The sequence below is a fragment of the Setaria viridis genome, chromosome 9 (genome assembly GCF_005286985.2).
Source record: "Setaria viridis chromosome 9, Setaria_viridis_v4.0, whole genome shotgun sequence".
Classification (NCBI taxonomy): Eukaryota; Viridiplantae; Streptophyta; class Magnoliopsida; order Poales; family Poaceae; genus Setaria; species Setaria viridis.
This window is the reverse complement of record NC_048271.2, coordinates 21513943-21530180: the sequence shown is the minus strand read 5'-3', so window position 1 is coordinate 21530180 and position 16238 is coordinate 21513943. Positions and strand designations below refer to the sequence as shown.

Here is a 16238-nt window from a genome sequence, read left to right as displayed (position 1 = left end):
ATGTACCACAAATAATCTCAAATATACTACTCTTACGTAAATTATTTCAGATTATTTGTAATCCCAAGATACTTGAACCGTAATCTAGCTTAGGGGTCAGGGCATGGTCCTATTTGGTTCCACAAAACTAAAGTTTAGTCCTGTCACATTCGAGTCCTTCACATCGAATATTTAGATAGTAATTAGAAGTATTAAATATAGGTTAATTACAAAATCAATTGTATGAATGAAGGCTAATTTGCGATACGAATTTATAGTCTAATTAATTCATGATTAACATATATTTATTGAATTAATTAGACTTAATAGATTCATCTCGCCCATGATTTATGTAATTAGTTTTATACCTTCTGACCGGTATCAAACACCCGATATGACCCGAACAAACACCCGATGTGACCAAAACAAAAAAATTAGTCGCCTTAGCTAAACTTCGCACTACCTCAGTGAAGCCTCCTATGCTGCACTGTACTCTAGCTAAAATAAACCAAAGCTATACAAAGTTACACCCCAGATCACAAGTCAAGCAGCAAAGCAATATCCAAATCCAGATCCAAACATTATTATTAACGCATATAAGCCGGGTACAGATCTGATTGCTCCAACGGTACACTTACAAGTAATACAAACAAACAAACATGTCATCTTTTTTTATCTCCGGCAACAAAACAGATTCAGCCAAAATACTTATTATAGCACTTGAATCAACTGGAGAAATTGGATTGCATCGCCTCCTGGCTCACAATATACCATGCCATGCAATATATCGGCAATGCTTGGGTACTATATGTACAAGAGCGCCATGGAGGGCTATTCCTGACTTGCTTATTGAATGGATAGCACTCCTTTCTATGGTAGCAGCCTCTAATATTATGCAATGAGGCTGCTCTGGATGCGCTTGAGACTGGGACAAACCACACGGAGCCTGGCAAAATCCAGAGCATTGATCTGCAAAAACATGGGTGGCTTAGAAGACCGAGTTTAAACACAGTACACATGATTGGAATAGTGCACAAAATATGTTAGCTTACCTTTGGACAAGAATGTACATTAAGGATCTCCAATGCGCTACAAAGGGATATTGCAGATTCTAATTCCTCCTCTTGCAACATGGTGCATGCCTAGGACAAAGACACAGCATCAGTTAAGTAGATGCAACAGTAGCACAGAAAATAACTAAGTATATTGGGCAAAAACTGAAATCATACATGCCCAACATTGGTAGTGAAAATTATCGATTAATGAAACGAAGAGACACAAACTGAGGGCTTAAACTCAACTAACTAATGGAATTAACAAGTATCAATGTGACAGGCAAACAAAATCAGAACCAATTCATTCGTTCGCGGAAGCCAACCATGCTAGTCAATAACTTCAAAACAGAATTTACATGAAAATAAGTACCAGAAGTTGGAGGTTGGTCAATCTGGGGCAATCAAGCTTCAGAACCTCCAGTGAGCTACAGTTGCTGAAACACAGGTAAATATTGTAAGGCAAATTCACTATTACCAGGGGTTATGGTGTCCCCATCACCAAAGGTATAATAATCCAGCATGTTGCGGTGTTTCAAAAAAATTGAAAAAGTAGCATGTACATCATACACATAAACTTAAGTAAACCTAAAATATTCAATTTAAAATTCATCTATGATATCAAGATTCAAAAAACAGTGCCCGTGGCACATGATGAACAATGATTGATTGGCTGCCTGTCTATTTTGATCCTTGAGACGTGCCCGTGGCACATCTAAAACGAATTTGAAATTGCTTTTTTGCTGGTTTTTTAAACTTAATGTGGACTGCATGCATGATTTTCTGACAAAACTTTGCAACAAGCTACATTTGCTAGTGGGAATGCTGGAAACCCTAGATACGAAATTCTCCCTCTTGTCGTAAACACAATCAATGCAGCACAGATAAAAATGGCAAGTGTAGAAATGGCATCGATGTTACCTCAAGTTTAACGAGTGAAGATTGGAGCATGTCAAATCCACTTCCTTCAAGTTTGTTGAAAGATTAAGATTGATTTTGGACAAATTTAGAAAGTTTGCCATTGAAGGAATAACAACTTTCTTAATGTTTGGACATCCAGTACAATTGAGAACTTCAAGCAGACGACCAGATTGCTCGCTGATCTCTTCATTATTGGCTGGTGCAGAATTTGGATGGCTAAAGTCAACCGGCATATCAACAGAACTGCAATCATTGCACACCAATTCTTGCAAGTTTGTACATCCGTTCAAGTTCACATTAACCAGATTTGTACAGCATGCAAGAAGATCTTCTATCGCAGTCTGCCCAATGGATGAGTAGGACAGATCTAGCTCAACAAGCAATGGAAGAGCACCGTCTCTGTAAAGGGCATCTAACGATGAGTCACCGAGGTACTTGCAGGCTGAAAGTTTTAACACCTGAAAAAAGAAACCATTAGAACAGACTAAATCAGTACTCCATTTTGTGTATGACGCTCTGTTATATTTAACAATTAATTCCAAAATCACTCATTTCCAATTAATCCCATGTACAAAACCTAAATGGTAGAAGGGAATGATAATAAAGTGAAATGCACAGCTACTCCAATCATGACAGTAAGAACATATACTCATTTGTGTTGTTCACATAATATTACATAGGATGGAAACTATACAAAAACATTTAAGCGCTACATGCACATATAAGCAGCACAGAAAAACAACTCTAAATGTACAACAATGGCACATCCATTTCAATAAGGTTTTTATGTTTATTTACTACATTCCAACAGAAGTGGTCTAAACAGGATCACAATCAAGCCTACCTTCAACTGAGGACAACTGTCGAAAACAGGCTTCAAGCTGATCAGGAATGTGTAAGACAGGTCAAGCAAGGTCAGCTTATGAAGACAATGCAAAGAAGACAATCCATCGATGCCAATGGATAAGCATGATGACAGGATAAGATGTTCAATCAGAGGGCAAGCCTCTGCCATACGAGACAGTGAATCATCCTCAAGCTGCCTGAACATGTAAAAGACAGTGAGTACAACAACAGTAAGTACCAACTACTAAAATAAACCAAAAATTTTGGAAGTGCGGCACAACCTGCAGAAAGAGGCATCTAAGGATGTCAAAAGGGGGCAATTGATAAAAGCCTCAGAAAGCACACCACAACCCTTCAGCTCCAATATAGACATATTTGGGGCCTCAATGCGTAGAACACTTAGTTTTGGACAAATTCCCAGATTTAGGGATTCAAGACCAACCTACAAAAGAAGCCATACAACCAACATCGGAATGTAAATATATATCGTTTACTGTAAGAAAATAAGAGACCTAATTACTTCTTTGCTTCAGTTTTGCACTTTGGTGTTTGCTTTCCATCTATATAACTATACCCTTTCAAATTTAAAACAAATAGACCTAGTGACCCTTTTTTTACTAGATCCATTTGCCCCATGTCTTTATATAAATCAAAGAGTTATCAAAACTCACAAGTTCCTCATGAAGGCAATGTTCTAAAACAAGGTCATGTAGCCCAGAAAATCACCCAATCTACATAGGTCCAATCCAATCACTAGTTATTAAAATTTAGGTAGTTCGTTTCGCAGATTTATATGGTATAACTTCTCTTCTGATCATTCTAGCATCCATTGTCAATAACTGCTTAGTTTTCAAACCTGTACGCATCAAAAGAGAAGCATTACATGCTTTGAATTCAAATTTCAAATAGAAAGATGGTTACAGGTCGGGGTAGAACACGTCATTGTACTCATTACAAGGTCAATGAGGTGATTGAACGAGTACATGCCACTTTGCTCGACTGTAACCAGACAAATCAAACTGCAAGGCCAATAATGATCAACTGGCGGGTCTGCGAGGATAACAGCTGCGTACTGATTGCGACAACACCCCCTGCGTCACTCCCGCGTGGGAGACACGGGCGGGCGACCCCCGTCCTCCCTTCCCTTCACCGCGCCGCCGCTCGAGCCGGCCGCCGGAAGTCCGAGCGGCCCGCAATGGCGGCGGCGGCGGGGTGGCCTTTTCCGCCTTCATAACAGGCGGGCGCGGCCGCCTCATCATCAGAGGGGCAGCACGCGGCGGCGGCGGGGCCAGGAGGTCGCCTGTGGCAGGCGCGGCCGCGCAGCGAGGCGCCAAGATGCGCCGGAGCCGGAGGCAGCGCGCTAGCCCAATGGAGGAGGTGCGGCAGCCAGCAGCGGTCGCGACGCCCACGGAGGATAGTGGCGCGGAGGAGGTGCTGCACGCAGGGCGGCACAGGGCACGGCGCGGAGGTGGCGCCGGCGTGGAGGAGGCATTGCATGCGGGCAGCACAAGGTGCGGCCCGAGGAGGATGACTGACGGCGAGCGAGCGAAGGTGGAGGTACGACGGCGTAGTGCGAGGAGGCGCGGCGGGCTGCCATGACTGTGGCCGGGAGTGCCGAGCCATGAGCGTGCAGGGGTTGGGATGCTCCGGCCAAAAGCCCTCGCCAACGTTCTTGCTGGTGGAGATGACGGTGGCCCCCTAGGGCGTCGTTCATCCCGTTGGGGGTGTCATGTCTGAGCTACAACCCTGCTGCACGGGGTCCTCTGGGTGAAAACCTTGTCCAGATTTTGGACGAGCGACAGTGGCACCATTGGCGCGGTGCTCTCCTTGGAGATGTTGTCTCTAGAAACCCATCTCGGTTTGTGGCATCGCTGGTCCATTAGTCATGGATGACCGCAGCTGGTGGCGACAATTTCACCGCGTGGCAAGCTGGACGGGTGTTGCCGAGGCCACATGGAGGCGATCATAGTTATGGTGGCGACCACGGGTTGTTGCATGGTTGTCGGTCTTGGCGGACCGCGGCGGCTGGCGTTGCTTGGCAACGGTCAATGCGGCATGGGACTGCGTCGGAGCACGGCGCTTGCGGCAACGGCATCGTGGGACAACTAGGCTTGCAGCGGACCGCAGCGGATTGCTCAGCTTGATGGGCTACCCGGTGCGGTACATTGTCGGAAGACGGCGCAAGCGACATCCCTGGCTTGCTGACATGGCAACGAATGCTTTTGCGTGGGTGAAGCAACGAGGCGAAGTCGACCTGCGGCGGCAGCTTAGCTGATCGACAAAGATCTTGTGGAGCAGGGCAACATTGCTCACCACTCTGACAGCGACAAAAGAAACAGATCCGTGATGTGGAGTACTATAGCGAGCGTGGCGAGGCCCCCGCGCGTGGTGTTTCTTCGAGGCGACGAGAGCGAGGTGGAGTTCAACGGCGGATGTGGCGAGGCCCCCGCGCGTTGTGTTATCGTGGTGGTGACTGCGAGGCAGCCTTCAAGAGATCCGGATTCGGTGGTACCACTCTGTCAGGTGGAGTGTGGTGTTGCAGCAGCACTATAGCGAAGGGTTCCGCATGGCGGTGGCCTTCTCAGTGCAGTGCAATTAGCTTCTATCGGTTCCCTATCAGCGCAGGGCCACGCCTGGAGGTTTCGGCGAATACATGAGCATGAATGCTGGTGGATGCCGCTGTGGCGAGGGGAGTGGTGAGGCTATGTTAACATCCCAATCCAACCGGTCAAGTGTAGCAATTGAGTTGAGTGGCTACCCGCGTTGATGTCCCAATCCAACCGGGCGAGTCTGTTTTGTTTATCTTTTCTTTTCCTTTTCCTGCCTATGGCCTCCCAGGGCTGTAGTCTTGTATTTTTTCTGCTATATCAATGAAACACGCACTGTCTTGTGCAGTTCGTTCAAAAAAAATAATGATCAACCGGCATCTTCCAATCACAGTCATGTGAGAAGGTAATGGAAAGGGGTGTTGTTCACAATAACAGTGAACCAGGTCAAGGTAATCTAGGCATAGGAATCCTTAACATTACAAGTAATTGGGAATTTAGTTCATTACAGCTAATATAATCAGTTAAAACTCGAAGATTAGATTTGCTATCAATCAAAGATAAAACTGAACCGAATTTGTTAGGGCACAATAAAGATACTAAAGAGTATTCTACATCTCCTTATTTTATGCCAGAATATTAATCCATTTCCCCCTACTTTTCTCTGCCTTTGTGATGCATTTAACCCTAGTCCATGCTTCCATAGCACACTGTTCAATAAGAGTAAATTACAAGTTCTCTACTTTTCTGGAAGCCAAAGCCTTGCCTAAAAAATGCCATTGACCATCATATTCTTTCCAAGTGGTGAAGACAAAGTCGCATCTAATATCAGCTAACAGTTCACTAACAGTTCAAATAACATGTATTGCACCTCAGAACCAGAACTTATCAGTAGACTTACCGGAGAGAATGCTGCACTTTCAAGGTGGTCGCAGCCATCAAGATTCACATTTTGCAGATTTGGGCATGAGAGTCTTAAGAATGTCATCGAGCGGCAACCAGCAAGAGAGAGACTAGCCAGAGAACTGCTATTCAGTTCCACAATGCTCAAACTCTGGAAAGAGAAAAAACATCATCAAAATTTCAGTATAGCAAAATAGGTTGGCACTAATATCTTGAAAATACAAGAACAATAGGAACAAACTGAAAGCGAGAATTATAACAAAATGACAACAATGTAGAACAAGATGGAATACCATAGCTCAGATTTAAATAGCAATATATTTTCTCAAACTTAACGCACAAAAAGGGGGCATAGATATAACACACCATACCTCACAATTGTCAAGGATCAATGATCTGAGCATAGGGCAACCCCCTCCATCACTAAAGACTTCGCAAATTGCATTTGTTAATGACTCACAGTCACTAAGATCCACATCAATCAAGTTGTGGCATTGCAGCGTCAAGCTAGATAGGCTCTCTTGTTTTTGCAGCACCAATTTCTGCAGACAAACACCAATTTAGCACTCAGTAATGTTCACAAGTATTATCCAATAACTCAATAGATACCATAACAAACTTTCACATAAACATAGAGATAACCTCAAGTGCAGTCGATGTTATGCTAACACGATGAAGTGCTGAACATCTGGAAACTTTGATGTAAGAAAGCACAGGGCTTCGCAAATTCAAATCAGCAAACCTAAAATAAAGGGCAAGACAGTATATACTAAACAATAACAATTGAAAAGATTAAAAAAACATAAGAAAAAATTTCAGACAAATTTATAATGCAAAACCAGTCCCTACTTACTTGCGTAAGTGCACAAGACTTATATTCTTAAGATTTGGCAAATCCAGTGACACAGATGTCAACAGGCTGCAGTTATCAAGTTGTAGCGCCTGCAGCAAGTGCCAAAGAAGCTCCATTAGTTAGTTCAGTAGAAAGTATGCAAAATTATACCAAAGAAACTGAATCACTACCTCAAGCAGACGGCTATAAGCTATTGCAGCCATGGAAGCAGATGTAATTCCTTCGCAACTTAGTAATCTCAAGTCTATCAGCATAGGAAGCCTCACAGACTTCATTATCAGACCCAAAAAAAAGTATATCAGGTATTATTTTTCTGCTGATAGTTGTATGCATAATTTATTGAAGACATGAACAGGAAACAGAGCACAGAATAAGACAAACCTCAAATGAAATGTTGGGGCAGTTAGATGCATCAAGAACAGAAAGATTTGGGCATGCGCCAGCTATTTCACGCAGTGTCTCATCAGTAACACAAGAGCAAGATGACATATCTAGTTTTGCCAACAATGGGCAAGCTGTAGCAGCTTGACGAATTGCATTGTCAGAGAGCTTATGGCAGGATTGGAAATCCAATTCAAGCAACTGAGGACAGTTGAGTGATACATGAGCCATGCCAGTTCGCCTCAATGACAATATTTTAAGTTGGGAACATCTGGATGATAGAGTAACATATATTAGATAGCTGAACACATCTAACTATATGCATATACTACCAGAAAACAAAAGAAAAAAGGTTAATCACCTGACAGATATTCTGAGTGCACGGCACTTCAAAATTTGAAGCTCACGCAATCCATCATGATTAACAGTTACTTCTTGGATGCCACTCCCAAGAGAAGCATCAGTTACTGTTAAAGCAGTCAATAATGGACACTCAGCCAAAGCTTGAAAAAATGCTTCTCCTAGTTGTCCCTTGCCCATTGTTAACGTCTTGAGATGCCTACGAGATACTTCATCCAATAAATACAATAAAAAGGCAAAAGAATGAGCCAGCAATAGAGAAAGAAACTAAGGGAGAAGAGGGAGGACCTTAAAAACATTATTGCTTCCAGCACTAGTATTTCTGCATTTATGACACCGTGCAAATTGAGTTCTGTTACATTCTGATAACGACGGCAAATATCAACAACTGCAAGAACAACATTAGGGTCAGGTAAAAATCCATTGCAATCACAGAGAGTGATGAATAATGACAAGGATAGGTAGATTTTCTTTGCACGCCACAGCCTTCAAAAACAACAAGATGCTTAGTTTCGATGAAGAGCGTAAAAAGGTAATTCATATTTATTGATTAAAAACTATAAATCAACGTAATATGCCTCAAACTAAAAGGGCTTTGTAGGTATTTTCTTACAAATTGATGGTTTCAAGTTTGAAAGTGAAATCAACATGACAGTTATTTGCAAAAGTAAGGTGGTAGAAAATAAATAAAAAGCTAGCACTATTTTGACTTACAACTATTAGCAAAAGTGGCATGGAAGAAAACAAAACCAAAAAACTGACTTACAGTTCTGCAGTGATATCCTAGTGTTTTCGAATTTCAAACACTTCCAAAAATCTGCATGCACACTAGCAGATCGCCACTGTTTGCAGGCAACACCTGCTCTGCATAAATCCTTCTGACCCAAGAAAGAGAATATCTGCCATGGAAAACCTAAGAAATTAGTACATTTCAAATAAAGAAAAGCATGCAATATGTTTGCATTATAACAAACTACAAAAAAAAGGAACGCTGGTCACACCAGGTGCAGGAGATCATCAGAGAGATCCATTTTTATTCCAACATCTTCAGAATTTCTTCCACCTGAGTTTTCTGCATCATCAACTAGCTCATTATTGGCATCTCTTGAGCTCTCACTACCACCATCATTAGGGAAAAGTGACAGGCCAAATTCCAATTCATGTTCTGGGGAACGAGACTGCTTGAAATGAGCATGTTCATCAGAAATGGGCAAAAATGGTGATTCAGAGCCAAAGGCACTGGCACCAGAATGCTGTGGGCTTTCTCTGCAAAATAAAAGAGCCTCTTAGCATAGCTCAAAATGGATGCACCAACATGTCATCCATGATGTAATCATTAACCAATGGTGATGATAAACAAGAGAGGACAAAATTCTCCAAAGATACAGTAGATGTGACTTTCTTGTGCTCTCTGCTAATTGTATACGAAGAACAGCTACATGATAATATCCTCTTGCATAGCTCAACAAAAGACTATCTAGAACAATTTTAATACCACAAAAAAGTTGATCATTTTACAACAGAAGAAACGATACAAAAAAAATAGAAATGAAATAGGGAAACGATACATATAAGTACAGTCATATATTTGCATACAAGGATAGACCGAAAGGCTGGAACTACCTAAAATTTTATTTAATGTGGCCTGATTCATCTAATTCTATAGAATGTCAAGAAGCTCCGTTACTATTTAGGAGTGTCTATGTACATGTATTTTTCACTTTATATGATGCAGTTTTACAAACACAGTGGAAGGGAAAACCTCTTGTGACTAACCATTTTGCTAAGAATCCACAAATCAGCATATTGCATTTTTGTCTAAGGACTACAATGCATATTACAGTTCTAAGCATGTGAAAACAGAATCCAGCTCTATGCATGCAGTTGACTTATTTTAATTATCATCTTATATGTATCTGCATGATGCAGCACAAATGCCATGAGGTCGTAGGAAAGGAAATTAACGAGTACAAGGAGGTAAATGCCCTGCAATAGATTCAACCTAGTCTAGGTCTCTAGAGCTTCTAAGCAATTCAAGTGTCATGACACCAAGGATCAGGAAAGTTTGATAATACTATTGTCATGGCATGAAATATATGCTTATACCTAAGATGGCTACAGCAAGCACTTTACCAATTGATCCATTTCCAGGTTCTTTATCAAACCAGGGAAAGCAATCAGTCCGTTGCAGGGTGCATGCACAAAGAACTACACAACACCTTGAATATCATCGCTAATGTGGGCTAAGTGTTTCAACAGGCATAAACATCCAAAAAATGCACTGCTCAAATTCCCATGCATGAACCAAAACATATCTTAGATACCTTCCATGTGCTTGGAAAAGAACAAGACCTTAGGTTACAATTCAATATCGACTATGTCATGCATGAAGCGTAGATACTTTTCAGTTTCACCAGCCAAGATTTCCTAAAACTACAATCAACAAATCAAAATAAGAAGGCGCAAACACAAAACAGGACTCCATAGCATACAGAATATTTGAAAAGCAGAGGAATCTTCGCATCAACTTACTCGCCAAAGCGCCGCACTCTGAGCCGTTTATTCTGCAGGTCTCTGTCTTCATCCTCATCGTCCAGGTTGGCCCACCCAACCTCCATACTGCCACCCGCACGGGGGTCGTCTAGGATACCCCCGAACATGTCATGGAACCCGAGAGACGGGATAGGTGGTACGCCCGAGGCCCTTTCCCCAGCCCGCGAGCTCCCGGCGGCGGCGTCGGGGTTCCACTCCGGCAGAACCGCCGTCCAGTTAAGCGAGCGGGGCGCGGGCTCCTGCCGCGGCGGGAGGTGCCAGCCCCGCCGCCCCAGAGACAGCCCGAGTTCCAGCTCCTCCCGCACCTCCTCATTCCTCTCCTCCTCGTCACCGGCGCCAGCGCCAGCGCCCTCCACGCCCTTCATCCGCACCCCATCCGCCATGCCTTCAGGCCAAAACACCAAAACCAAACCCTAGAACCACCCCCGGCGCCATTTCCGGCCGCCTGCCCCCCGAAACCCGCCTCCCCCACACGGAATCCGACGGAACTCACCCTATTTCACACCACGGCACGGAGAATTCCACCGGATTCGGTCGAATCGGCCCGGCCCGCCCCCGCAAGGCGACCGCTCCTGCTGGCGCGAGCGATCCGGGAGCGAGTCCCCGGCGAGGTGGGCGGTGGCCGCCTCTCGTCGCGTCCGTACACGTGCGCTCGGCTGGGGCCGCGCGAGTCGGACGGATCTGCGCGCCGCGGAGACGGCGGCGGTGGTGGTGGCCGCAGGCTCGCGAGCGCGCTCAAGGAAGGGGGGGGCGAGAGAGGGGTGGGGGATTGAGAGGGACGGCTCGGACCGAGGGAGTGGTGGGGCGCTGCCTTTTTGTACGGTGCGGTGATGTAGGCTGACGGGTAGGGTCGCCCGCAGCGGGCCCCAGGTGCTAGTGAGGCGTAGTTTTCCGATGGGCCGTGTTCTTGCGTGGGCTTTGCGCTTGCTCAGTGCGCCTCGGGGCACGGGATAGTTCCGCGCCCGCAGTCGATGACCGGTGGGGCAACGAGTTCGGAGGAGGCTCCTCGGTGTGACGAAATGGGAGGTGCTAGCTCAATGACATGTCGGCCATATTTACCAGTCTGGTGGGCCCTGCGTCAGTGAGGATGTGTTCGTCTGTGCAGTTGGTGAGCGGCCATTTATTCCGCACGTCACTCACTGACATGTAGGGTAAGAGCTGTGGGGCAAACTGTCAGTGTGCACGGATCATGGTCCTTGCTTGTTTGGGTATGGCTGACTGACGTGGGCTTTGACTGCGAATTTGCCCACGAGACAGGGAAGGGACAGGGTGGGCCCACTATGTCTCTCGCGGGGGTGTGCTACTGGCAGTATGTTTGCGTAATTCTGTACCATGGCGGCCCCACCTGTCATCCAGCATGTGCCTCCGGTGGTGGTTGCCTGCGACCACGGTCAACTGTGATCTAAGTTTGACTTCGCACCGTTAATGTTAGGTTGGTGGCTAGTACCAAAGTGGGCTAATGGCTGGGACCCAGCTGTCATTTTCTACTCGGAATCCAGCATAAACTTAAGCATATGCCCTGGTCGTACATGAGGTCTCAACAGTTGTTTAAGCAACTCTAATGTTTATTTAAGAAAATTTGATCCAAAAAAAAGTTTCAGCTAGTAATAATTGTCCTTACCAGTCGAGAACTTGTTACCTCTAGCCACCAAATAGTATTTGATATTATGCGTGCATTTTAGTGTTCCTTAAAAAAACAAAATATAAATTTGATTATCGATACCTCTCTCATATTTTAAGTTAAACTTTAAAAAATGGTATGGATTGGTTAGTCTTCAATAGCATGTGTTATATTTTCAACATGCTTAATAACACCAATACACGGTTAAAGTAGTGTCTCTATGTTAAACAACAATCATTTGGAGACCGGAAACGTCATGAACTCTAAGTATGCCCTCAAATAGGAGAAGGCATTCAGTTATCAACCATACAGTTTTTTTTTTGTTGCCAAACTCCTATTTTCCATGCAAGGTCAATTACACTACAATGGCATCCAAATAAATACCCATTTCAACGTGCGAATGTGAAATGTTGGGACAATGAGAGAAGGGATTAACATACTGGGTTACAAATAATTTGGAAATCTTATATCGTTGAAACGCAACAAATTATGCGTATAGGCGAGGAAATTTTCAATAAACCTTCAAAAGGTTAACATGACCTAACGAGGACATACCGTTTACACTTGAGAAAAAAATTGGCTATTACTTGCAATCTTACACATGAAATTGAGATTATTTGGATTTTTTACAGTGTGTATAATATCACCTACCCTATATATGTGGCATTCTGGAGAACTAGTATCCGTTCCATGAAAACTCAACTGGGAAGAGAGAAAGAAGAATTCCATGACTAATTTAGTTAGATTTGAGGCTGGCATAGGCTGCAAGAGAAAAAAAAATAATAACTGAAACTCATCGTCTCATCTAGGACAGGATACAAGAGTTCTAGTTTCTCTGATAAGAATTATTCCTACCAACACACAATCAAGGGATATCTCCTGCATATATGTAAACAGAAAAAGAGTAGCAGAATACTTAGACATATGAACTCCCAAAATAGAGATATCCAAGCTGTGCCAAAACAGCCTCATATTGCAACGACTTTCAAAGAGTGGAGTAGCATAAAAAAATGAAACTGTTGTCCACAAGGCCGTCAGAATTCACAAATCTACTCGCACGAACCAATATTGTTACAAATAATCATGTGGTTATGCATAACCATGTGCTATCTTAGTATGAAGGGGAGAACACAAGGTCCACGATTTTTTATTTCTCACTTATAGCTGTATAGGAGAAGTATTACATGGAAATCATGAGAGGAACTTATATAGTGTAAATGCCTCAAATTTATGCAAATAGGCGAGCAAATTGTTAATAAATCCTCAGAAAATTTGCATAATATAGAAGAGGCCATTCCTTTTACACGCTAAGCAGAATGTAAAGATCAAATTAAATCCCATTTTACAGACCATGAGATAGAGAGAGAAAAATATGTATAGTAAACAACGTGGAGATCGCCTTTTTTCTAAGCAACCCCTTTTCTTATGTCCCAAAAAGGGTTAATTTTGATCTTGAGGGAAAGGATAATTAGCATGTGTCCACCATAATTTCTTGTCCTTCAGGTTTTTGCAGAGTCTTGCACTTAATTTCCATGAATATACAACATATTTCACATGATAGCAACATGATTATGGTGAGGGCCCAGGCAGTGGCGGAGGACCCGGTATGGCCTTGATTTTTCGACAAGTACCCCATGTATTCTACTGTTTTGTCTGCCGGCAGCCATCAGAGCTCTGACTCTGACATTCTGAACATGAGGAGAGGGCGCAGGGAGGAAGAAACATAGTGTTGGGCCTGATCACAGAGTCTGAAGCGTTATACGTAAGAACTGGGCCAATGGATGGGCTATTTTTTTTAACAGGCCAACGTCTCCTACTCCCAGTCCCATCTCCCCAACAGCCTGCCTCGTTGATTAGTAATTCCCTGTCTTCCCAGTAACGTGCGATCAAAGACAAAACGACGAACCCTACCACGGCGCCGGCGCACGTGTCCGGCGACGGCACGAGGCAGCGATCGAGTCTCGATGGGCGACGGCACACGAGCTGCCAAGATCTCGCGTCACGGCGGCGGCGGCCGAGCGATCGCACTGCTGAATTACCGAGGTCTCCTAGACCTAAACCCAATTAAGGCTTCATTGTCACCTGGTCTGTCTCTTGACTTGCATCTTTTTTTTTACTCTTTAGATCATCTCTATCTATATGTTAATTTGTAATTTTTACGTACTTCTAAGTTTTACAGTTGACATCGTTGCATTTATCATGTATACAGACTACTATCGATTAAAATCTTACTTTTAAGGCTAGTTTGGGAGCCTAAAATCCCGCCAGGATCCCGACCTTTTCCCAACGCGCGTGGAAACGAGGCACGAGCCAAATTTCGTCGCCATTTGGAAGCGCACGCCACGGGGCTGGGCTATCCGTTCCTCGCATTTTCCCTGGGGTAGATCCTCACCACCTCGAAGGTCCGCTTCCCCGTGCGGCTCCCCAAGCGACGCCGATCCGACTCCTCGTCCAAGCGCCGCCGCCGCCGCTCCGAGCCTCCGTCTTCTCGTCTAGGCGCCACCGTCCCTCCACTTCCCATCCAAGCGCCGCTGCCGCTCCTAGCCTCCGACTCTGTCAATCTGCTTCCACGTCCATACGTCGCCGTGTCCCCTCCCCGTCGTCTGCAACGCCGCCTCTACCCACGGACCTCTACCTCCTTTGCCTCCTCCGCATCTACCATGGCGCCTCAACCTCATCTTCCTCCTCGACACCCACTGTGATGTACTGATGTGAGTTCTTCCTCCTTCCTCCTCTTATCAGATTGCCTAGGATTTGCTCTTCTCATGGCTGTAATGTGAATTCTTGTAGTTAACATCTTGATTCCCATTTCTTCTGTCTGAGATCCAATCCCAGGAATATCAACTAACCAGCACAAGCACCAACACTGATTCAATTTTTTTAGTTAGATATATGTGTTCAAGTCCTAGATGAATCAGATATATACTCATCAAATTTTTAAGATGAACACAAACATTGCAGTAAGAATGTATAGTTATATGTTTCTTGCCTCTTTCATTTTGCTTATTGCATTCTCCTTATCAACCATCCATTTGTTTGTGCTGTCATTCCAGTAGGTTATCTGAATCGGAAAAAATATTTACATTGATGCTGCACAAGTCATCTTTGGTCTTTACACAATCCTAGTAATTAGTTAACTTTACTGCAACAAAAAATGCATTTCTTGTTTCTTAACTAAACTGAATTTTAGTTAACTTTGACATCTCACGAGCTACTACTGAATAATTTTCTGCTTAACACTATTGGTTACTAGTAACTTAGTCAATTGTCTAATCGCGATGAATACTACCAAGGGTGGTTGTAAGTTTTTTTTAGATCAGGGTGGTTGTAAGTTGTAACACTCGGGCTGTGTGTATCAGACACATGTGCAGAGGTTGGAACTATCTTTCATTTTGTTTTAAGGAAAAAAAAGATAGCGGTAGTACTGATTAAAAAGCAGCATTTGAAAGCAAACTTACTGGAGTGTCTCTTGAATCTTCATATACTGCGATACACTGACGATGTTATATATCTTGCTCAATGCATCTGCTTATAACTGTTTGCATATGACGGGGAAGGTGACTGTATAAAATACCCTGGTTAAATCTCCCCTTGCTTCCAAAGGAAGCCTTAGTTTGGCTACTGAGAGAAGGAGCTCAGGCAAGGCACAAGATCTCTGGAGGGTGCATAGGGGCTTGATGATGGTGACTTAGGTACTCAATCTCCATATGTTCTTTCAGTGAGCAATAGTTTGTAATGTGCCTTTTTATTTCAGTGAGCAATAATCTGCCATCTGCTATACCTGCACTATAGATAATGTTCTTTCAGTTTGCCAAGCAGCAACTACGAGTAGCTGAAACCTAGATATATAATTGTCAATGTCACTGATTGCCCTTTTGATTTCCAATGCTGCAACTAATCTGTAGATAGCTGCATGTAGACATCTGTTCTATTTGAGTTTGCATAATTCTCTGAGATGAATAGACAACTTCATCTTTGTCATGCCTTAATTTTCTGTGCTTGAATCATGCCACTAATTTGAAATAATTACTGCTCCTGAGATAGTTGATTGCAATCTGTTTCTTGCAAATAGGGTGTATATGTGAAAGTATCATGACAAACTACTTTGATAAAAACTTTGTTTGGACTGCTGCTAATATATGATAAATCTCTAATACAGTAATTATATCATGCGGTAACAGTTGAGTTAAAAACTTTGTTGCACTGCTGCTAACATATGCTTA

The 16238-nt window shown here is 43.6% G+C and overlaps 1 protein-coding gene across 1 annotated transcript; it reads right to left on the bottom strand.

Moving 5' to 3' along the window:
* Positions 1 to 538: 538 nt before the first annotated feature.
* LOC117837557 (F-box/LRR-repeat protein 15) lies at positions 539 to 11156 on the bottom strand. Its single transcript, XM_034717238.2, has 17 exons — positions 10374 to 11156; positions 8843 to 9107; positions 8608 to 8740; positions 8130 to 8229; positions 7843 to 8040; positions 7482 to 7752; positions 7271 to 7369; positions 7101 to 7189; positions 6890 to 6989; positions 6619 to 6789; positions 6246 to 6398; positions 3080 to 3240; positions 2797 to 2995; positions 1953 to 2410; positions 1405 to 1468; positions 1032 to 1121; positions 539 to 948 (listed from the first exon to the last, which is right to left on the bottom strand). Exons 1-17 carry the CDS (start codon positions 10775 to 10777, stop codon positions 871 to 873), a joined length of 3033 nt encoding a protein of 1010 aa, XP_034573129.1. The 5' UTR covers positions 10778 to 11156; the 3' UTR covers positions 539 to 870.
* Between the last annotated feature and the right edge of the window lie 5082 nt (positions 11157 to 16238).

Coding starts and splice junctions, on each gene's coding strand:
- LOC117837557 (XM_034717238.2), bottom strand. CDS start 10,777: ATGGCGGATGGGGTGCGGATGAAGGGCGTGGAGGGCGCTGGCGCTGGC. Junction 7,190..7,270: donor CTTATAGCCGTCTGCTTGAG/GTAGTGATTCAG, acceptor CACTTGCTGCAG/GCGCTACAACTTGATAACTG. Junction 6,399..6,618: donor TGATCCTTGACAATTGTGAG/GTATGGTGTGTT, acceptor TTCTCTTTCCAG/AGTTTGAGCATTGTGGAACT.